Raw genomic sequence first — 25,749 nt, 5'->3', positions numbered from 1 at the left:
ATAATGACAGCATATATCATAGTATGGGTAATAATGATTTCTAAAATCAATTTTTATAATCTCGTATTCAGTAACCTTCTTAATTCGTATTTATCAACATAAAGACGTTCTGTCGATAGACTGAAAGCATTACAATGCTAACTATAGTATTTCATAAACTATTTTTAATTTTAGAACAATATTGTTTTAATATTTTTAACACTTAATAGTTATTATTATTTGCACAACTTATATATGTTATACATATGTTTAATTATTATTATTATTAAATAGGACAATTTGTTAATAACAACTATATTTCGAGCACCGAGAAAAGTTTTTGTCTTAATGAAATAGAATATTTTAATAATATATTTAAGTTAAATCGAAATAAATCATATTTGGTAATTAACATTATTTTATAAAAACTATGGATGCATTTTACTACATTGGATTTTAAATTGTAATATTTGATTTAGTTTAATTTCATATAATACAGAACTTGTGTAAATTTCTTCACCGTTTAAAACTATGTTTTAACTATGACTCAAAAAGACAATTGTACCTTAATAATATGCTCTTGATAAATCCTACGTCGATTTTCATCTCTTAAGTATATATTGCCATAAAATTTAATTACTATTTCAAAAATTAAAACTAAAACAACTAATTATCACAGCACAAGCGCATAATACGTAATTAAATACATTTGGTTTGTTATTTATACTGCTAGATGTCCAGAAATGTCTATGTCTTTCGCAATTTTCATGTTTCTCCTCCGTCAAACACATCGCGTACGCCATTAGATGAGGAATTACGTTCTGTTCATAGCTAGACGTGAAGAGGTGCTGCCAGGGTCCAAGTGCGAAAACGGCGACGTCTTCACCGCCGTGGGTTTCAGAGTCTAGCGGCACCAAGCTTGGATAAGAATATTCTAAAACGCCTGAAATTTTAAAATAGCAAATTTGTAAGAATGTAAATCGTTTGAATATTTAAAGGAACTTAGTTCTTATTACAAAACTTAAACTATTTATTAGCTTAATATATAATAAATTACATTTATATAGTATGTTATAAGAAGAATCGTATTAACATTTATTAAAATAATTAAATTTTTAACAAAATTAAATCCAATTTGAAATTAAATTAAATTATATCTTTTTTGACAAAATTATATGTTTAACCTTTTATAGGACACGTACTGTTATTATTTATTACATAAATCAATTTATGAACACAATTTTAAATGAAAAATACACATTTCGATCAACTCACCTTTTTGAAATTCATCCTGCAATGTCACGTCGACTCTTCCGTCACTACCAATAGATGTCGCTTTTCCGTTCGCGTAACTTATCGTGGTATAAGGTTTCCCGTCGAAGCCTTTTGCAGTGTCAACGATGCCCAAGATGTCGTTACCTCTGGAAGGGTACCCGGCTACTGTCATTGTGTGGGCGTGATCGGAGCTGACGACAATCAGTGTGTCACTTTCATCAGTCAAAGCCTTTGCTTTTCTAACTGCTTTGGCATATTCCACTGTCTCGTCCAGAGCCAAACGTGCGTAGCTGTCGTGATGCGCGTGGTCTATCCGGCCACCTGTAACAATGAGATCGTTTATATTAACTCTTGTGTAACATTTTTTTAATAATTAAGTTTACAAATCGTTATGTACTTGTATGTGATTGCCCAATTATTAATCACCCGAGTCCGGACGATGCCACACTTTAAGCGAAGAGAAATCAGTTGTTTTATTGATAGGTAGGTAGTCATTTCAAGTAACGCCTAAAGTATATCTGGACATCACGAGGGCAAACGTTGCGTGACAATGGGAACCCGTTATGATATTATTACTGCTAATGTAAACATAAACACGTATTTCTGTTGATACAAGTATTAAGAATTCCTTAAAGACATGCCGTCTGGAGCAGTTTTATTATTAGGATCATTGTCCCCAGACATAAGCGTCCGTGCCTTTGTTTTACATTTACGTTTATTACCTCCGATTTTTTTTGCTCACGTTTTTACATGTTACAGTTTTTAAGTAAAAAGGTAAGTCTGTTAATCTAAATTATCGACGCCCTAACAATATGCAGTTCTTAAGTTGACGTTTTGTGCGACCATTTCCTCATCCCTACTCCTTATTGCCAACCTCAGATTGTACGACAGTATCTGTACGGTGGTTGCCGTATTCGTCACATCGATAAATCTTGCGATCGCATCATGAGTCTCGTCCGTGTAATACACGCAAGAGTTCGTCTGGCGAAATAAACCAAATGTTTTCAGACCCTGTCTGACTAACCTCGTCTGTTGTACTTTACAAGATTCTAGTATGAAAAAGTACTTAGTGTGATATTTTAAACTTAAAGTCCTAATTATCCGATGAATTCAGGCGTTATTTTGCGGAAGTCCATCCTAAGTAAGGAAAGGACCAATATATAGCTACTTCCGCCAATGCAGTAGTAGTAGTGCAATAAAGTGCACCGCCCGCCAGCCCGCTGAGACACAGAGTCTATGTTTGGCATTAATCGGTGTAACTCTACTCCTGAGGAAGCCCCGTGGAGGGGTGAAACACGTGTTAAGTGATTTAACGGTGATAGTTGTGTAATTTGCATTGTTTGCCGCATGCGCATTTATCAGCGGGCTGGCGGGCGGTACACTTTATTGCACGACTACTACTGCATTGGCGAAAGTAGCTATATATATTTGTCCTTTTCTTACTTAAAATCGTAAGTAACATTACTGTGTAATGGGTGGGACACGCTATCTAGTAATCATTCGTCATATTGTGTCATTTTCACTGTTTATCTGACCATCGCAGCAAGGACAAGAAAACCATAGTTAAATAAATCACATTCAATTTTACTAAAGCCGTTCGGTTATTCACAGAAAAATTATCTTTTATCGATTTAATGTCGATATCAATTATTAAATTGTATCCTGCAATTAAAATGATCGGTGATTAAATATATTTTAGTTAGTGCCATTTTATTTGACCCTAATTGTTTTATTTATAGACATTTTATAGCCTTAGACGTAAATTATGAATTTAATGATTTTATTTTAAATGCGATAAAACCTGCGACTATTGAGTGTAAATGCTATTCACCGTCTAAAGGTATGTGAGCGATGAAGCGGGGAGGGTGTGATCAAGACGCACACGAGATATATAAGAACAGACGGCTTCTATTTCATCAATCATCATCTATTTCTTCAATCCTGCCTCTCACATCCCTCAGAAGGTGACTAACAAATTCGCGCAAACTATGCATCATCAATATTTTAGCTATAGGCTTCGCTATGGGAGCTATAGATGTCCAATAGGCTTTAAAAAGGTTGTCTATCCACCTTGTGGGTCGACATCCTACAATGTGCTTGCTGGTAGTCTTTTCTCCGGAACCTTAGGTCATTAGTGGCCATTTTTTATTATATAGCCTGTTTATTGCCACTTCATGTTATGCCGATTACTTCCGTCTATCTATATACAAGTCTCCTCATTTTTTATTTAATCTCGTAAATTCCGTGAGCTTACAATCGAGGCTTAGTTAAAGAGATCACATTTCTATGCCGTAAGTTATTACTGACAACACACAGTGTACCAGAAAAAACGTGTTAACCCAAGCTATAAGAACATAGTCTATTTTGAAATACACAGTTTACGGTCACACTGCTTTTCATGTTGTCATATAGAGGGCAGTAAATTACAATAACCTACTTTTTACAATACATTTATTCATAGTATTTTCTTAGAGAATAAACGGACTGTAATATGTAACGCGAATTTAATATAAATGAATAGATGTCACATATCCTTTGCTCCTGTATCCTGTATCAATACTAATATATAGTCAGTAAAAGTAGACACGATAAAGAAGATACCACAATCGCCATACTTAGCAAGCGAGTTTGTGATCGCAGTGTGGTATGGTACGCAGAGGACGCAAGAGTCGTGAATGTAATAATTATCAATCATGTTCTATTTCTTAACAGCAGAAGTACGAAATCCCTAAAATAGCCTTTAGTAATAGAGAACTACCTTCATAACTCACCTTCGACGAAAAGAAAATATCCCTTCTCGCTTCTATTCAGCATCTTAATGGCCACCTCGACCATCTCTTCTAAAGTGGGTTGGTTGGATGCCTGCATGTGGTACTGCATGTGGTCGTCATCGAACAAACCCAGGAGATACTCCGGAAGCTCTTCCGAATTGAAAACCTGAAACAGACGTTTATTTATTCACCTTTTTTACAAATTTTAAAGTCAAAATCATTCTCTTCCAGTGGTGCAAAGATAATCAGTGGCCAGATACATATTTATATGTATTTGTATATAAATATCTACCATTTTTTGTATTGGAAGAAGAAAATAGAAGGCTATCTTAATTTATATCAGCTATATAGGTAAGTTTTTTTCCGGTTTCATGGTAAATCTGTTCAAATCATTCGTCGAGCCATTTCCCAACTTCATCTGAGTTACTAAAATGAAATGAAACTGCTCTTACGCGAGTTTGTATCTCATTGATGAGAAGACGTAATAACCATCTGTTTATCACCTCGCCTGGTCTAAGTGTCTTCCTCAGGTTTTGCTGTGTGTGACCGAACGAATTTCCCTATAACCAAATCACTTTGCCACGTGTATGCATAATTGGAAGATAACATAGTTCTCATTTTTTTAAACTATACTGCTTTTTTAAATATTTTTTTTTATCTATGTAAATTAAAATACGTTTGTGATATCAGTTTGTTTTTTATTTCTTTTAGATTTAGTTTTGTACATGTCATGCTGACCGTACGTAATTTTATTTAAGTTTCTTTTATTTTTTTGAGTATCGTAGAATATAAATTACTATTAAGTATTTAAGTAATTCCATCTCTTAACGTGAATTTTATTATTTTTTGCATAGAGTACCATGTTATTACATATTATAATTCCTTTCTCTATTTGAATATTTTCAGATATTTAAAAATTATTTATCAGTTATGGAATTTATTGAAAATTATAACATATTACGCGATTTAATTTTTTTTTATTTCAGAAATCCGTTATTTAATTTATATTTACGTAAATGTAATGTATATTTGTTAAGGTATATTTTTATTAGTAATTAGATAACAGGTGTAGTATTTACAATACATGTATGCCACGCCTTTTTTTATCTCGACATTTACACACACCTGTCTACTGGTTATTTCTGCTTACTTTTGGTTAAATGGTTTAGAATGTCAATAAGCAACCACTATTCGACAACGTGTGTAAAAATGTAAATAAATAAGTCAACAAACATTTTTATTTCTGTTAAGAGATTACATTATGGTAAACTCATAATAGGTGGATAATAGGTAGACCGATGTTGGAATTAAGTTAGCGGGTAGTCACTGGATACAGGCAGTGCAAGATCGGTCATCGTTGCGATCTTTTGAGGGAGTAGTATGCCTTGCAATGGGCGTCCAAAGGTGTGATATGACGATGTATTTTAACCAGTAATTGAGTTTACTTCTCTTATTTATCTTATAGTATGCTAATTATTTGTTAAAAACCATATTCCTGACCTTCATCAGTTCAGCTCTGTCTGTAACGTATTGATGAGTTACGCTCTTGTTCAGTTTATCCTCATGCCATTTCTCTGCCAAGTCGATACCGTCCAATCTCTGTCCAGTGCTGTTCAGCAGAAGAGTCTTGGTTTTGGGGAAGAACTCCTTTCTACCACCGCCCATTATCACCTGGAATATAGTATAAATTAAAATTTCTGTATTATATTTTTTTAGAAATCGCGAACGCGAAGGAGCAGCCTAAAACCTCTTCTAAGGTAGCTAAGCTAGACGGCGTCTTATGGACCCCAGGTCAGGCCACTGCGTACTACAATTTCATCGGACTGGCCTAGCTTTACATAGAACTACGCCTCGACATATCCATTTATTGATCACATACTAGAGATATATGTGAAAGTATTTACAAAAAAAATCGTCTGAACACATATGGTCTGAGAAGAGCTCAAAATAACTTTGTTCGGAAGGTTTTGATAAGCTTAGCAGCTTTAAGTTGAAGAATACATGATTTCGATTTCGTTAGTAAGAAAAATATTTAGCCACTTCCGCACATTTTTTTTAGATCTAATAATAATGATAAGGTTTCTCGATAAGGGACATTGGTAAAAAGACTATTTACATCCAGAGACAGGAAAAACGAGTGTGGATGTGTGGAAGTGGCTAAATATTGGTCCTTTTCTTACTTAAGACGGACTTCAGCAAAATAACGCCTGATTGTATTAAATATTCGATTTTATTTTTGTTTCTATTAAGTTGGACTCTTTAAGACTACTATAGATAATTATTAAAGGAGAAAAACGCAAATACGTTAATAAATATAAATTAATGGTTCCATCATTATAATAGAAAAGAGTAAGCTTTTTTACCAACTCGTAACAATTTGGTACCTCATTTGAAAAAATATGTGGCTTATATAACAAGTCTCAAATTCCATTGCCACTTGAATGTCCTGGCTAAGAAATTCGTGTACGTATTAAATCTTCGTTTACTTGCAATATTTTGTGCATTCGCATACACGCTTGTTATTCAGCAATCATTTCGTGTTCATTTCGATGCCGAACCGGTTCGGTGGTTCGTTGACATCTGACCACGTTTCCAAAATGAATTCGAAATGCATTACGTCATAAAAAAATTGTAACCTACCAGATTTTATATATAAACTATATTTAGCCTTTTTGTCAACGTGACTACAAAATCGAGTAATTGTTCAAAATTAACTATTGTAGTATCGTAACATATTATAAACAAATGGTTGTTAAAAAGGGCGAACGAATATTTGCGCTTCATGTTTGTGGGTACAAATAAGTTGTAAATAGCAGTTGTTGTCCGAATATAAGAAGAATCAACGAAACTATGTTGCATTGGTAGTGCGTTGTGATCACAGATATAATATCATTTAAACTGTGAATTTTATATTCTATCTTTTCTTAAAAATATACTGCTACTAAATATTTGACGACATATTTAAATGAAACCGTATCGTTATTAAGTGTTTTAATTACAAAAAACGCTGTTTTAACTATAAGAAACTACATTGTAATTTGAAACACGTGTTTAGCTATAAATAACAATAACTTGATGTTAATCGGAACAAAAAATGAGAAAGTACAGTACTTTGTAAGAGGTCACGGCTTTCAGAATTTATGAGAACGACGTTAAAATGAAGAAAAAGTAATACACAAAAAAAAATCTTCATAAAATATACGTAATCTTAATATTATAACTAATGTATGCGTGCGAAAGATAAAACTTTTTTGTGAGTGATCGTTTTTTTATTGTTAATAAATGAAGTGATCATTCTGAAACATGTTTTTTAATTCGTCACTAAATGTTTTTTTACTTTATTTTCGAATTTAAAAGTTAATTAATGATAGTTTTTATCATGACAAGTATTGCTTGTTTCAGCTGTATATCTATTTGTTTTTTCCGTATTAATACGAAAACTTTAAATTTCACAGGTAAGACATTGGACGTCATTAACATTATCTTGGCGTCCGTCAAATTTTGAAGTGTTGGAACGCGTCTATGTCAATTATGATATAATATCAAGTGTTGTTTGTGATATGTTCGTTTAGATTGTTTTGCTATATATATATTTAGGACAACTTATTATAACATAATTTATATAATTATAATATAGTTTCTGAGAAATAAAATCGGACTATGGAATACTTTTGATATAATTTTCACTTCACATAAAAAGTAAATATAACAAACATTTAGAAACAGTGTTGTTTTTACGTACTACAGTTTAAGTGTGACTAATTTGAAGAGACAATAACATTCACAGTTGATTGTAAAACTGTTTAAACAGGTGATATAAAATAATTTTATGGACTCCTGTTTTACATGTATAGCAGACAATATATACATAAAGATAAATGAATACAGTAGTTACTAAACTAATGTGTTGTAGTAAGGATGCGGTAAAGATATTTTCAGGAGAATGGACATAGAACGTGAATTAAATTTGTTCATATAGTTTACCAAGATTGAAATTTATTGCTAATTATTTTCGTCGCAGTAATTATAATTTCAGGAGTAGGAGGTACATTGCAGGAGCTGCTAGAGCTACTCTTCCTCATAGATTTATAATACCAGGTAGCAGGTGCAAACTGCAACACGCTGCTCTTGGCATACGGTAGTCTCCTCCAGAACCTTAAGGCTCCAGCAGCCAATTCTTCTGGGTGCTATATGCAGTGGTAGCTCAGCGGTAGAGGACTTAGACTTACGACCGTAGGTTGCAAGTTCGATGCCCGGGATACAAACTTATTTAATTCTCAATTTATACATTTAAGGTTTCCACTTCTCAGAAACAAGTTTAAAGAAGATGGACAGCAGCATTCTCTGCATACCATAATATCACACTGCGATTGCCTAATTCGCTCGCCTAGTAATAATTATATTATATCCTTTCATAGATTCTTTGAGGGAATTCTGTACCTTTCAGTCTATGAACTGAAATGATGACGTCGAAAACATACTATATAATAAAACAAACTCTTTACTGCCACTTTAAATTGAGTGTTAATGTTATTATGGTCACATCGCCTGTAGGCAACCTGATATTGTACAAACTTAGAGAGAAAGTAGACGGGAAAAGACCTCACAGGTTTATGTTAACAATATTTACATACTATTCCTGTATTCTTCTCTTTAGACTTACACGAATGACTACTTTAAATCATCGAAAGGGAAATAAAATATCAATAAATTTATCGAACTACGATAGTATTATTTTAAATTACCCCAAAATTTAGTTCGCGCGAGATCTTTTTTATTTAGTAGATATTTAATAATTTGCCAGAATTTACCTATAGCAATATTACTTCGCGTTCTTGTTATAAAACCTTCATGAATATCTTAATGTATTTATAAATACATTAAAAAACATTTGACTCGATTAAACAACGTTCCTTTTAATTGCCTTTCGGATATTTCAATCGTGTTTAAGAAAAATCGTCTGTATGGTGCCTTCTTCTCAGTTATTCTCGTTTGGAACCCGTATAGTTTTAAGGATGCCAAAGTAAGGTTCAATTTAATTCTAGTTGCTATCAAATTGAGTTATTCTGCCCCCAATGATCTTAAATGAATATTAACATAGATAGATATATATACAATCTTTGTAAATTGTATCACACGGTCATTGAACAATGACCATATAACTTAGTTAAAATTCATCTTATATCTAGTAAATAAAAGTATCTTCCAAGTGATTGCATGCTTTAGGATCAAATAATGTCATACATCCTTGAGTCAACATTTAATAGTTACGTTCCATTCAAGCAAAGTGCACGCGATTAATTGTAAATGTAATTTTTTTGTTAGAATAAAAAATCTGAAATATAATAGCATTATGTTTAACGACGCTATAAGTAGACTTAATTGTGGAAAGTAGACTTGAATAACTTAGGAACTCCAGTTAACGATGGACGGATTAGGTACAAAGCCTTACGGAATCACTCCTACTTAAATCTGTGATACACACGTCTGGATGATAGAATGTTTTAGTGATTATCCTATTTTTATAGTTCCTCTCATTCTTCCCCAATCATGTGTGGACATGGTCTTTATTTTACGTTATAAATATTTTCACATTCAATATTTTTCCTATTTTCTTTCTCCTCTTTTATTTATTACATTCACTGTCTTTCGTAATTTTCCTTCCCTCACCATGCTTCAATATCTTCCATGTATCGACTTTTATCTCTCATCACTATTCCTAGAGTATCGCAGTTTATATTTGCTACTGTTTTAATATCATATATTGCGGTATCAGCAGATTTAGGTTAAAACTTTTTGTTCTATATTTTTCGCTTTATATACATATGTTATTATGTATGTTAAAATACAACCTTTTTATTTTTCTAGCACTTGTTTTAATTTAGTCCCAAAATTTTGTACAATTTATTATAATTACTTTTTTGTCTTACCCGATGTCTTACTATCCTAAGTCTTGTTCTTGTTTATTATGTACTGCACAAACTTTTTGCAGTACTGCATTAAAGGTTTATTTTTTTATGGCCTCCGTATTTGGTGCCACTCGTTCCCCCTGGTTTGTGTGGCACAGGGACGTTACAATATCTGGTTAAATATTTTTTTCTGTATTTATGTTCGTTATTTATCTTTCTCCTTTTATTCTTCATAATTTCTTTCATTCATCAATTTTTGGTTTTCTTTCACACATCACCTGAACTCCCTTATCTGCATTCCGTGTTAAATTAGGTTCTTATTTTATATCCTTTATTAACAGGCTTTGATTTACAAATTTTTATTTATAATTTAAAATTTTATTTATTTATAAAATTACATCGAGTTTGTAATATAGGTTTACGTCACGTGATTCTTCAAGAATCACACGACTAACACGATCATTGATATCTCAGAACGTCTCAAGGGATAAAATTGACGGCAAAGGTGCATTATAATAACATACGTTAGTAAACTCATAAAATTTACACGATTAATGTGTTGCATTGTACACGAGATCTAAAAATGTGTGTGTAATGTTCTTACAAAAACCGAATCATACGCCTCTTGATTGAATGAGTCGAGTACACCGTGCAGAATTTAGTTTCACGTCTCTTTTGTAATGGATAATGACTTGCCATTATAATTAGACTCTTGTCGTTATGTTTATAGAGATTAGTTTTGAATTACACGACGTTGAGTATTTTATTGTTTTGTATGAGCGTTTATTACTACGGTAATATGCAAATGAATCGATGTAGCATGGTCCACACGGTTGGCAGGACTATTGTATGTTTCATATTACGTTATGTATGGTCATTATTTTTGTGAAATAAATTTCAGGGTAAGTTTTAAAATTGTTTATGTAATTGTTTGTGTCATAAATGTTTATCTTATCTTATCCTTTGTACAGTTTATTTGTATGGGGAGTATAAAGCTCTGACACCTATTTTTAATTAACTTTTATAACATTTTTAGCAATTGTTTTGTCTCTGTAAGATTTATTTATTTATTGACTGCGCCGTGTATGTCTGCGTCAGTTTTTACTATTACAAGAAGCAAGTTCTACCTTGAATTTCTGTCCAGGATTGTTCATGATGAGCTGGTATGCGATGTCCTGACAGCCTAGTGCCAAACACTCGTCCGGAACGTCGGCATCGCATTCCCAATTTCTCTCCGACGTATGTGCGTACATTCCAGCTGGAGAGGCGTGGGTCACACGAGTGGTTGTAACTAACCCTGCAACGAATAAAGGACTTTAAAATGACATTCACATAATTTAATTAAATAATAATCTTAATTACAAGTTTTTTTTTCGACAAAGTATTGACTTTAATTATTATTTTTTATTTGTAAATGCTATTTTAATTCCATTACAATATATACTTATTTTATTCAAGTGTGTAATAATGTAAACAATATTCAAAAATGGAAGGTAACTGAGAGAAACTCAACGTATTATGAGACTAAATTAAAGAGAAAGCCTGCTTACCATATTCCACCATGCTAGCCCATTGTAAATTGGCAGATGTCATATAATTGCCTACGATTTTTTGATCCAATTATATATTTTCATCGAACATTTCTATTTTTTTATATCGCGTTCCTTTAAAGAATGCTACGATAAATCTGAATCTGATCAAATACAAGTAACTAACTAATTACGACACAAAAATTGGTCAGTGAGAATTATAAGCAAATTTGAATTTTGAACCCCAAATTTAAAATGACAGGTATCTGAACTTAAATTTGCCCACATTGAATACCTAGACCAACGACGACAATTGTGATTTTAAAAACATGATAATTACGTTCGTGGAAAGCGTAATAGAAGCCAAATATCTATGTAAAGAACAATTGTTGTTTCTTACTGCCTTGTTGCGGCAACGCCTAAATATAATTTTAACCCTTAATTAGGCGCATGGGGTCAGGGCCACTTGAAATTCAAAAAATATTGGCTTACAGTTTTCAGAGCGTACTAACGCTCTTTCTAGCTTCCTCACTCCCCCCGGGGTACGCAAATTAGTCGCATCCAGAACATTAACTCTTGCACACACATCGCTGTCCTTTAGAGAGCTGACCCCATGCGCCCAGTTACGTTCCATTTTTTGGCGAAGGTAAGTTTTTACTTTTGTGATTTTTTTTATGTTCATATGAGTATATTGTTTACTATTTATCTTTGTATGTGTGTATTTTGATACGGTATGATTTCTTTATGTATTTTTCATTACTTATGATTTTTTTTATGATTTTTTACTTTATGATTTTTTTTTCTATGCTTTTTCTTTTTTTTGAATTGAAATGCCTAACGACAAACAAGTATTGCAATGGCTGGATGAAGTGCTTGATGAAGAGCAACACATCGCTGGTTCAGATTCGCAAGACGAAACTTTAAATGATGCTGTCATTGATAGTGCTCATAATTCAGAAAGCGAAATTGAGGAGTATGAACATATCCAAGACATCCCTGTATCAACGGAAGATAATTATTTTTTATCTCGACATACTCAGAGAAATGGTGTAAAGTACTACCATCGAACGCAGTAAGGACCCGAGCACAAAATTTTATTTTACATTTACCTGAAGTATAAACATATCTGGCATCAACGCATTTGTCATACACAAAGCGAATACTGGGAAGACTATGACATATACACGGATTTTCTTGAAGAAAATAGCTGCGGCACTTGTGGAAGATCACCAAAAACGTCGCATACAACTACGTGCTGTACCAGCGACAACAAAAAAACGGCTCCGTGAAGTTTATAATATGAACAAAGCGGCTTATCAATCGACAGCTAAGCGATGACGCTGTTCATCATGTCCTAGAAAGGACGACAAAAAAGTGCCAACAAAATGTTTCAAGTGTCGTAAATTTATTAGTCAGCAACACTCAAGGACTTTCTGCGTCGGATGCAGAGCAGAAGATTCCGCTGATGAGGCTGAATAAACTTTATTTCTTAAGTTGATCTCGGCTATGCCCAAAAAATTAGTTTAAAGAGGGGTTTACTGTTTGTGTTTTTTTTTAAATATTTTTAATGTCATAGTAAGTATTTGTTTCTTAAAGTTAAGTATATTAAAGAACTTTATTAATTACTACAGAAATCCATTAAGTTTTATTCCTTTTTGATACTCTTTTCCCAATGTTTTTTTGGGGTCATTTAAGACCCCATGCGCCTAATTGAGTGATTTTCTTAATGCGCCTAATTAAGGGTTAATTAAATTTGCTTTTAAAAAGCTTATCATTTTCATTACAATTAATTCTTTATTTAAATTCGTATACGTTTTCTTTTGTAATTGCGTTTATTTGTATATATTTAATTTGTATAAAACCCACAGTAATCAATTCTATTACAATTACTGTTTTTTCTCTCTATATATTTTATTAATAGAGATAAGTTAATATCTAGCAGTAGATCTATTTTTGTATGACTTTCTGACGGAGTTCCCTAATCAATAGAGTCTTGTCATTAATATTTACATCTTGAGGGATTATAATTTGCTTCTTGAAGAAGAATCTATCTGTAAAGTCAAAGATATTTTCACATATACGCATAATCCTTTACACCGACTTAGTCGTCTGTTAGATTTAACAAATATATGCTTAAAAATGTTTCCAGTTTACTAAATATTTTATTTTACATCACTGTCTCGATCTTCAATTGTCTCTAATAATACTCTATTATAGTTTATTCATCATTATCATTTCATCTGCAGAATGTCTACTAGTGGACATATTAGTTTCTTATAAATTACCGAAAGGTACGAGAATCTTAAAAAGGTCGCCTGTCTAGCTTGTGGGTGTACTACTCTACTCTTGCTGGTCTACAGTCTTCACACCAAAACCTTAAGGCTCCAGCAGCCATCTGCTATGGCCTTAGAAGGCTATTATCTATTCACTACATGGCTTATCTACGTCCCTAGATCACTGAAATCTGTGTGCACGTGAAAGAAAAAAATTAAATCCCTCTTTAAAAAATACGGATTCATCTCTCTTATTTACTATATTCTAATTGATCAAGGGATGTATCTTAATGACGATGAACGATGAATTTACTGCAAATTGACTAATCAGTGTGTAAAATAAAAAGAAAAATTTATACCATCTTATAATATTTATGACGAATTGTTTGCATAAGTGTTTGACACTCTGACGCAGGTGTATAATTGTAATAATTTAGTATCGAAGATAGATTCAAATAATTGTTTTGCAACCTTTCCAGTTTTTAATTGTTCATTGTTATTTACAATCGATTACTGTTTTAGACTTGTTCTGGTAGCTTCTTCTCATCAATTATATGATTTTATCACTTTTAAATATCCTCGAGTGATTTTTTCTTTTTTTATTGAATGTAAAATAATTGATAAAAATGTAAAAACTACTTTGTTAATGTAATAGCTGATACGGTAAACGCTATTATGTCTTAGTTATGAACAATCAATTTGAATTTCAACGAGAACTGTCAAATGCAGAAAGTTTGAAAACATCATCATATTTTCTAACGATTTTCGTTTTTATTCCCATAAGAAAGTTTTACAAAGTATTAGGAAAATAAAGATTACAAATGTACAAATAATAATATTGTTCCGTATTATAAAAAATACTTATTTTGTTTCTGAGAATTTTTCCATGTATAATGCTACTGCTGATAAGAGATGAGCTTATTTCGCTAAAAAAATAGAAATGTTCGATGAAAATATATAATCGGATCAAAAATTCATAGGCGTATATTATATGACATCTGCCAATATATGATTGGCTAGCATGGTGGAATACGGCAAGCAGGCATTCTCTCTATAATAAGGTAACAAGATTTGTACAGAGTGATAGTTGTAAATCTTAAAGGGGTGAACGTATAACTCATTTGCTGTCTATTAATGTATGGTACACCCTTTACGAAAATCAATAATTTGAAAAATAATAAATAACATACGTTCATCATCATCACCATCATTATAAAAAAAAACTGTTTTCAAAATTACGCAATAAAATTATTTATTTTTAACGATCTGTCCCTACAGATTGTATAGTCAGGAGAAATTAGCTTGTACGCATTCTAATAAGAAAAATACGTAGAGTATCTAGAGTGTTTGCTTTATACAAGGTAGATAGAAATAGGTGTAAAAGCCTTAAAGATTTCTGCTTACAAATGAACCACACATTAACCCCTTTGAAGATTTTAACAATATCTTTATATCTACAATCTATCAATACACATGGTGATAGCATTCATAATAGAATGTTAAGATTTGCTTACCAACATCTAAGCCGTTATCCAAAGCCCACTGTCCAATAGAGGACGCCCAGTTCTTTTCATAAAGCTGCGAGTAGCAGGAACCTCTGGTGACGTTGCCGTCGAGTCCGATCACTCCGTACTTGGTCTTGACGCCGGTCAGATAGGAAGTGGCAGTGCAAGCAGAATCGGGAACTTGTGCGTCGATGCAGTATGTCTGGAAATGATAAAAGAAGTTAGTAATTTTGATAAAAAAAGTTATAGATGAGAAGCCTTACGCCAGTGTTTTAGAAAGAGCAATCGTTCGATCTTCATAGCCAAGATGTCTAAAATTAAGATTGCTCTAATGATTGACAACCATCGTAAGAAGATTGCACTTTAAGAAGAAGATTGATGGCAAACATAAGCTTCTTTAAGACTGTAATCTACAATGATAGTCCAGTAGATAACTTAGTTGTCGCATTAGCACGCTTACAGTCGTTCAAGGGGCAAAGGAGAGAGCTATGATTGGGATTTCTCTACCAGATTTAATGAGGTGAATGGTAAACTTAATCCAGCGGATTGGTAGATTGAAGCAACAGCGGCAGGTAACATAACGCGCAGAATAGATCGCCACTTGTGACTTGAGAATCTGGAGTGAAGATCACAGAGAGGCAATCGCATTGTGGTGTCTCCATAGACGAGGTGGACAGATGACCTTTATAAGGTCGTCAGAAAACACTAGATGCGGGTGATTCTATTGGAAATCGATAAGGTTAGCTTATGTCAAGCTGTTGACACCTTACGCCTTAATGGAATATATTTGAGTAAGTTCATTGAAAATTCCATTTAAAACGTAACTATTTATTACTTGATACATTTATAATGCATAAATAAGGTAGAAAAAGCGAAGTATATCTATTAGCCGTATTGATAATTACTCGTATGACTAAATAATGAGTGGTAATTGTTTAACGTAACATTATTTTGTGAAGATAACTTTGAATATCAATTGAAAGTCCTTGACTATTCAACATTTTGAACATAAGAATAATCCACCGCAAAAGAAGTTGTCATAGGATTATTAAGTAAGTAAGATAGACATGTGTTATGGATTTCATAATTCAATCACATTGTGGCTTGTTCATTCGGCGTCAATCATTGCTATATGTCATGACTGAGTCTTCATTGTCAAGGTCGCTTATTGTCATTCTCACCTTGATACTTGTATACTTGCTTGGACAATGAGGCACGGACTTTACTATTTCCTACTACGTTTCCTTCTATTGTGTTCTGTTAATGCTATAACGATATACTTGAATTTGCTGGAATACTGTTTTTTCGCACGTCGCTGGTAGATGGCGCTAGCAGTGGATTGCCTCGCGCTATAGCTTGATGTCGGTAATTAGCATAGAAGAGCACAATTGTGTCAAGATTAATTTTCTAATAATACAAAGACGGAAGATACCGATTCGCTTACTTACTTAATCATAATATTATCTAGTTTGGATTATTTATATTCATTACCGTGTACGTAATAGGATGAATGCCAGAATAGCTCAATATGATTTGTATCTCATGAAATTTTTTTACACGTTTAGAGAAAAGTCTACATTAAAATTGACAAGTTTTGTATTGTCGTCACTTTCACAGTGAATCCTGTATTATTATAACAATTTATTACCAATCTGGTTGATACGCAATTTGACAGTTTGCATGGGCCGGACACTATCTGGAGTGGCACATTAAGGCTTCATCAAAATATCTCTGGGATTTTAAGGCCTGCAGACTTGACTTTCAACAAGTTGAGGCCACCTGGCAGCGGATGTCATGGAATTCCACCGGCAAAGGAGGTTGATAATTCAGTGATCAGTTCGCGAAGCGGTAGAAGATATTCAATATACTATAAAGAAGTCATAGCTAAACACTTTCGACGCTCTATTATCTCTAACCCTTTGAAGATGCTAATATTAACCATAAAATTTCGTAACTCCGTTTTAAAAAATACCATAATTTGTTTTATTAAAATACAGTTCTAATTGTAGTATACTGATTTATTTATTACAAGATGTACATAAATACCTTCTTGCTTCAACACGGAGGCTTGTATTGTTCTTTGACATTGAACATTTCTCTACAACTAATTAGCATTCTCTACTCGTTTTCCTGCTTCGTGGTGATGTCTAACGATGTGTTTATAACTCTGATTTTCTTTCTTATCATGGTCAGTTGCGGTTAGACTGCGAATTACCCAATCATGATAAAGGATAGCTACAGCATACTGGACATGTTGATATAGAGGAAAGAAAATAAGAATCACCTGATTACACATATTTTAGACACTTATACCTTACCGCTGATGTTAAGTGCACAGAAATATGATCGAGTCTTAAAGTCATTTCTTTCTGGTGCCTATATAGTTGTGGCGGGAAGCTTAACAGTGAACGGTCCGAGACGTAGGGCTGTCCTGAAACTGTCACTCTGAGGTTGCATGATGAGCCCCGAAAGTAAGCAGATGGGCTGTACGATAGAGGAACTTGTCTTTTTCCGCAGCATAAACAGACTCGCGAAGAAATAGGAGTGTCGGTATTACGATGCGTCGCTCTTTCTACTCTGTGCGGCTATTGGAGTCGCTTAGCAGAAAAGGCGAAGTTAGGACTGTAGGAGATAATAATCCCCACGACTTAGTCATGGTTGCCGCTAGAGAAAAACCAACTAAGGGCCAATACTTGTCTTGCACTTGGTCCTTACGGTCTCGGAGCAGTACGGTGCATGTGATAAACTAAGCTTCATAGCGCCTTTCCTTGAAAGGTGAAGGTGAAATTTTTCTACCCTGAAAAGGGTTGCATTGGCGGCGGTTACTGTAGTGTTCCCGGTATTCGAAAAGTAAACAAGAACCTCACCTAAGTTTTATTTGTTGCATCACCAACACGAATGTTCAAAAGTATCTCTCCCGTGTAAAACAAAATAAAAACTGGTTGAAAGTCCCAGAAAACATTGTTCGAGAAGACATGATATTTTATACGCAGAAAATTTCCTCTCCGAAATAAATGAATAGCTGATATATAATTAGGGTTTCTTGTGTAAGAAAGTGAATTGATATAATAATTTGAAGTTGTGTATCGTAGTCCTGATTGACGTCAGTGGAGTCAAGGAAGAGGTCAGTTGATTCAATTATAACGGAACACATCAACTGGACAATAAACAAGTATCTCGGAAGCCACTTGATGTCAAGACTTCTGGAACGACCGTCAGATGCTCTTCATCTAGGATCATTCTTGTTAAAGATGTCCATCAGAAAGAATTGTATTTTACAACCGTTCGAAATTCAATTTTTTATTTCCTGCTAAAGAGATAATTTTCAAATGATTTTCTTTTTCAGCGTCATAAAGAAAACTTTTTTAAGTAATTTAAAAAAAAAGTTTATTTATATCGTAATTAGTTTTAAAGCTAAATCTTGATTAATTTTTTTAACCAAAGCTTATTTTTAAGTGTGCATTTTACCAGGCACCGGTTGTAAATATACGTCATATTTTTTCAATAATTTCCGATGTAAATTATACGATAATACGACAAATTACAAAACGTATAACCTTCGCTGATGTTTCCTTGAACGTGCTTGACTGTCACCGTTCACCCGGATAATACCTGCTTAAAAATGTCTTAGTGTATAAACGGCTAATGTTTCGCTCGAAAGAAGATTCACCATTTCGACATTTTTACGTTACTCGTTTGATTTGAGTACAGTCGCGTCGACAACGGTCTGTAGTAAATACCATTATAATTATTATATATTTTTCGTGTAAAGTATGCGTACACGAACCCATTGCGGATTCCATGTCTATTTAATTATGTTTAGGATTATAGGTGTAAATATTTTAAAAATGTAAATGATTGCTCATTCGTCGGAAAAATGTATAAATTGACAACTATTTCCTATCACCTTGTGTAAACTGATCACTCTGAAATACGTGACACAATTTATGTTTTTTTTTTAATATAAAAGGCTTGTAACTTCCGGTAGTACAAATTGTGCATAGATATATATACATTAATTTATTTTTACATGTCTTTTTCCAAATTTTGCAAACTCATTTTTTTACTATGTTATAATTATGTTATTTTTTCTGAAGCATATAAAAAAGTTTGCAAGAAATAAGTTTATTGAAATAATTTGTATCATATGATATTTTATAAGGATAAGGAAATAAAATCTTAGCTAATTTGTTTTTTAAATGCGCCAGGATTGTGTACAATACTGTATTTGTTTTAAAGTATACATATATAGAATAAAGTGATTGTAAAAAGATATTGTATTTTAACAATCCTCAAGAAGGTCTTGGACTTTTTGTACAGTATAATTAGTTTGAATTCTAAGCAATGATAATTATATTTGCAGTCTCATCATTGGTGATGCTTGCGCCTGCTTGTGACCGTTTTTATACTTAGTTCTCAGTAGTTAAAAGCAATAATAACAAACAAAAAATAACTTTAAAATAAACATTTCTTAATCGACGTGATTTTCATCAGAAAAATTAAAATTTACTTATACGTAAACATTTGTTTATATTTTAATGCTCTTTATAACCATACACAAATCAATGGAAGATTTTTTTTTTATTTCTATAACAATAAAAGATCTTAAATGATTCTTCGTTTCAGCCTATAGATGCCCACTGCAAGACATAGATCTTCTCCAAAGATATCTAAAGGAGATATAACATAATGCTTCGCTTGGCATCATGGTAAGCAGAAGACGCTGCTACCCATCCTCTGGACACCTGTCTGTGAGCAATTGCCATCCTATATAATTAATGCACTAATTAATTAAAAAACTATGAATTACATATAAGGCTGTATCCTGGAAATCGAGCCCGCGACCTACGATCGCACGTTTCACTTAAACACACCTTCCAAGCGTGACGATTATGCTATATTCCATATAGATATCTCTGGGAAGAAGCCTGTATCTTACAGCGAGCATCTATGGACTGAAACGACGGTGACAATGCTTTTTATGCCAATTTTTTATAACACGTTTTCAAGTTTTCTATATATTATTAATAATTATGTTAATTGTAATATAATTTTTTATGTTATTATATTAAGTTTAATTAAGTTACACGTACAATAAAACGATTCAAAATAGATTTTTGCATTCGGAACTCAGTATATAGACCCATGAATGTTAAGTTCTATAAAACCTTAAATAAAGTTATTGTTACACGTCGTAAACCACCAGTGTGAGAAACCTCGTAACATCGTGTATTTCAGTCATTTCAATTAGTCCTACTTATTTCACAGCTATGCTATAAAAAGCATTTATTTTTAAATTACCAGCGTACATCCAGTAAGTAATTGCCTATCAGTAAATTAGCTAAACACATTTTTTTCTGGACTTAAATTTAACAATGCTAAACTTAGATAAAATAATACTAATCATCGTGAATCAAATGTTTTATTTCAAATACAATAGTAAGCTAATTTAATTGACTTTAAAATGGATTTATCGTAAACACTGTACATAGGTCGCTTCTATCTGGTTGGAAGTCTATAGGAAAAGCGTTTGTCCAGCGGTTGACTTCCTGCAGTTGATATGATGACTCAACATTTCGCGCTTCTTAGGTGACTTAATATCGAAAGCTTTTTCTAAAATAACAAAAGAAAGCCAGTCACTTTGATTTTTATTTAATTATGGAATTACCAATAAGACCGATATTAAAATTCTTATTATTGTCTACTTTTAATCACCTGTGTACGTCTAAACCAGATGAGCCTATTTTCATTGAAAATAGAATCAAATAGAACACCTCTACGAAATCATGCAACTTAAAACTACAAGAGTTCCAAACACAACCTGATCTGTGAAGAGCTCACAACAAGTACGGGCGGTTTTTTTATCACTTTGCTATGATCACTCTTATTACTGTATTACTTGTAATTATAGCAATTCATTACCGAGCTTAATATCTACTTAAATAATCCTTAACACTGTAATAGTATTTTATATCATCTCTTGAAGTTAAAAGTAAAACTCGTGTGAAGAGAACATACTGAATTCTATTTACCGAGACTTTGTATTTTTAATCGGTTTTATTTAGTTCGACCCGTACGGAATTTATTTGTTTATTTATTTGGGTCAAAATTAGAAATTGAAATTTAAACACCTTCCCGTTGTCAGATTGATCTGAAATTTGGTACACACATTTAATTTAGATCACAATACAATATAATAAAATCAATAACATTATAAATCTAAGATGACCGCCGATACAAAATGGCGGATTACATATTTTTCCTTAACCCTCTCAATATGGGTATCAAATGAAAGGGCTGCACTAGTAAAACACGATGATTATGTCAAAATTTAAAATTCAAGATGGACGCCGTTTTGTAGTTTTCAGTGCACATAAAATAAAACCGTTTAACTTTAAAGTTTTTTATCGATTTTTATTACAAAAGTGATAAATCTATGAAGATATTGGAAAAAACTAAACCAAATAATTTGAATTGTAAAATCAAAGACATCGCTGTCTTATTAAACTTTGTATATATCAATTACGATCAGGTAAACGCACTTCTTATCTGTGAAATAAATAAAATCCATGCAAAATATTAAAACCGTTATTGTGTTTGGTGCGGTGACTGTCCTTATTCTTTTAGTACAGACAATTCTTTTGAAATTTTCCTCATCGATAATCAACAGAGTAAGTTTTTGAACGAAAATTACAATGTTTTAGTTACGTAAATATATTCGTAGTTGCTCAATGAGCCCGAAGTGCGAAGTGATTTAAGATCGATGTATCTATGTGAGACTCAATTAGGAATGAGGAGATCTGTAGATGAACAAAAGTAGTTGTGCCAAATTTGGTAAAATAGTAGGATGTAGCGGTTCGAGCTAAGACATCCCAGGGTCCTGTCGAACTTTGCTGCCTTAAAAAAGACTAGTCGCTATCTGCAGCCTACCGCCTTGAGCCCATGGGATATGCATATAGTGCTCAGGTGGCAATGACTGTTAAGTTCAAAAACAAAGGTGGCAGTGGGCATACCACACAACTTGTAGATCAGATGATGCTAGGGTTTAATCGTGGTGTTAACTCCTGAACCCTTTTCAAGGTTTAACACCACAGACCGGTAATCGTAACGAAGGAAGTCCTCCTGCACGGTGATTAGATGACTTGAAAAGTCGGGAGGGGTAGCCTATGCCCAGAAGTGGATTCCCTAAGATTGTAAGATGATTATAAAATATCTACTAATTCGGTAAAATAAATATAGTAGAAGCTTTTGTCGATGACATTGGAGAAGGAAAGACAAAGCGCTTTTAACTCTATGCCACGTTAAACCCGATGAAACTGTAATAGCTAACTCGTAAACAACAATTACGCATGACAGAAAAAAAGTCAAATAAGTTATTTAAAATATTATTATTGCAGTTACAGAACTGAATTGTAAAAATATTTCTGGACGAAGTATGTAATAGAAAGGGTAAATCCATCTATCTTATATAATACATTTTTACTAGAAATAAAACTCGTGACGCCTAAATTTTGTCGTCATAAATTTGACAAATCATTCATTGGTATGGGTGTATACATATATAAAAAAGTTCCATAAGACAACTCAGGCCTTCCTTTTCATAGTTATAAATTTAAATTTAAAACTATATCACAAAATATGTCATAAAGGTTGTTAATTAGACATTGAATTTATTTTAAACCCAGTTTTTACAAAAAAGTACCTTCTTATATTTATTACTAGCTGATCCCGCAAACGTTGTTTTGCCATGCATGTTATTTCTATGAAACATTAAAAAACAAATAAAAAGTAAGGGTTGATCGTAGATGGATCAAAATTTAGGGTTGTATGTATTTTTGTATGTTGTATAATAAGAAAATAAAACCAAAAAATTTTGTCTAAAAAATAAAAAAAATTTAGAGGTGGTCCACCCTTAACAGGATGAAAAATAGATGTTGTCCGATTCTCCGCCCTGGCCGATATGCACGCTAAGATTCACGAAAATCGAGCCGTTTCGGAGGAGTTCAATTACGCACACCGTGACACGAAAATTTTATATATTAGACTTATATTTATTATTAAGAAATATTTGGCTGCGTTAATATTAAAATACCATACGAATTGAAATTAAGAAAAAGGTAAAAATATTTCACTTATACATTTCAAAATGAAGTACTATTCGAGAAGAGTGCAAACAATTTTGTCTGCACTTGTTTCCTCGACAAGAGATTGCAATAACGACTCGATATAAAACCGGTAAACTGTTAGGTACATTACCGTTCACTTAAAACATCGGTATTTCCCCTGTAAAAACGTGCTTGAAATATGTAAGTGTTGTGTCAAAATGTCAATATTACTTTTTTTTAACAAAGACCTCTTGTGTTAGGATTGTACATTGATCGATTTTTATTAAACTTTTTAATTAGATATAATAACTCTGTCTAATTTATGTCTAACTATTTATTTTACACTAACAGGCAAATGCTTGGCTATTAAATACATTATTAATTACTTCGCAGATTAAGAGGTATAATAAGTTCAATAAATTAGTAAAACAGAAAAATTATCTAATATCATTAAAAAGAAAATTTTAAAAGCAGTAATTTCCTTTGACGAAAATTGAGAGTCTTGAAGTAAAAATTTGAACAAAATGCGTCTTGTCTACCAGCCAGCATAGCTGCAAGAGTGAAATCACATTCGGTGTATTTTTGTTGCGTCATGAACTTTGAACGACGTGTTAAAGAATATTTTATTTTACGTTGGAAAAAAGTGCCAAAGAAGATCACGAAATATTAAAATTAATGTGTAGTGATAATGTGGTGACTTTGAAGACTGTTTACAAGTGCTATGAACATTTCAAAAGCGAGGATGAATAGGGTGTGGATCAACAAATGCTGGCACTTCTCAAAAATAAAAAAACGTGCTGAAGATAAACACTTTGGACACAATTCCATACTAGCAACACACAATTCCATACTACAAGCTACAACATAGCTGAAAGGCCTGCCTAAAGAAGAATTCCAGAAGTACTTTCAATCGTGGAATCAACGTGGGGTAAGTGCATCGCTAGATAAGGAGAGTACTTTAAATAGATTCATTGAAATTTGATGTAAATACTTTATTCGTTTTAAAATTAGTGACTATTTTTTATCATGCCTCTTATATATATATATATATATATATATATAGCCTTAAATTAATGAACTCTATTTTCTGTTAAACAGTATTTTAAAGTGGGTTTTTATGTGTTATCTTTTCTATGTATTATATTTCATATAATAATTATCTAAAAGATAATGCAAGTACTACAAGACTCAAGCATTTGCAAATGCGCTTTCTTTTTATATTGGAAAGTAACAAGGTACATATATATGTTCAAGTATTTTACCTACTCTAAATATATTAAGAAAAGTAGTATAGTATCATAGATATTCATGTAAAACAGTCTTTCATAAAATCGTGATATGAAGAAGCCAAGCCTAAACAATACATAATTAAAATCCGTCGTATCTTACAATAAGAGTTATAAACCATATTTCATGACAGTTTCAGCCATTTCACAGAAAAACCGCAGTCGAGACGTCAAACAATCATTTATTAATATTGAAGGTTAATTTACAACAGCTTTAATTGTTAATAATTAATATTTATATGTTCTATTTTATAGTAAGGACATGGAGGCGCGTTTACTCGTTGTAGGATATACCTTAACGGCCCCGGACTTTAAGTACCAAGTGGCGGTCAGTTTTACGTGTTTTGTGCCGGCAAACTGCCAATTCAACTTGCAAATGCGTTAGGCTTAAATAATTTCATTCGTCCTAATTTGATCTCGTAGAGAAATCCCGAGATTAGACTTCTGCATACTTCGTAGAATGACTGTGAGTTTACCAATGAGCCCCGAGGTAAGAGACCAAATTTTTGAAGGGCAAGTCCCTGATAACACTCATTGGTTACATACCTTAGTCTTTAGGCAATAAATTTTAGAAAAGAACATGTTTCGAACTTTCTAGAAAGCTTCCCAGTTGACGAAGATTTTTAAAAGTTGGACGTACGTATTTTGTTTTTTTTGTCACAAAAACATTTACATGTAAAAAAACTACTTAGAACTTTACATACATATACATATACATATATATATATATATATATATATATATATATATATATACATCCATAAATAAATATACACATATATATGTATATATATATGCGTGTACATATAACATATATATCCGCATTGAAATATAAGAAATTTAGAAACAAATTAAAGATGTTTTAATAAAACATAAATATATATATATTTTGCTAATATATTTCTTATCAGAGATTTTATTGCACCCCACTATCGTCTATGGTCTACAATAATTTCATTATCATTTCCATCGAAAGACTTATACTGCTGGACATGGACCTCCCCCAAAGATTTCCAATAAGACCGGTTGGAGGCAGCCTGCCACCAAAGTCTTCCTACCGCCTCATCGAGATCTTGGTGGTCTTTACTCTAGAACCTTGAGGCCCCAGCGGCCATTA

At 32.7% G+C, this 25,749-nt stretch overlaps 1 protein-coding gene across 1 annotated transcript in view; it reads right to left on the bottom strand.

The window, feature by feature from the left end:
* Positions 1-346: 346 nt before the first annotated feature.
* The window catches only part of LOC137933175 (membrane-bound alkaline phosphatase-like), a 40,834-nt gene continuing 15,431 nt past the window's right edge, over positions 347-25,749 (bottom strand). The window contains exons 3-8 of the mRNA XM_068777001.1: positions 15,251-15,443; positions 11,062-11,231; positions 5,526-5,696; positions 4,026-4,191; positions 1,255-1,575; positions 347-922 (exon numbers count right to left, since the gene is read on the bottom strand). Coding sequence (XP_068633102.1) covers positions 624-922; positions 1,255-1,575; positions 4,026-4,191; positions 5,526-5,696; positions 11,062-11,231; positions 15,251-15,443 — 1,320 coding nt within the window. The 3' untranslated portion in view covers positions 347-623. The remainder of the gene's footprint in view (positions 923-1,254; positions 1,576-4,025; positions 4,192-5,525; positions 5,697-11,061; positions 11,232-15,250; positions 15,444-25,749) is intronic.

Source organism: Battus philenor, unplaced genomic scaffold, assembly GCF_028537555.1.
Source record: "Battus philenor isolate CCGP_79_NKW_IND1 unplaced genomic scaffold, ilBatPhil1.0.hap1 SCAF_13, whole genome shotgun sequence".
NCBI lineage: Eukaryota > Metazoa > Arthropoda > Insecta > Lepidoptera > Papilionidae > Battus > Battus philenor.
Note: the sequence above shows the minus strand (reverse complement) of the source record. Positions and strands in the feature narration are given on the sequence as shown.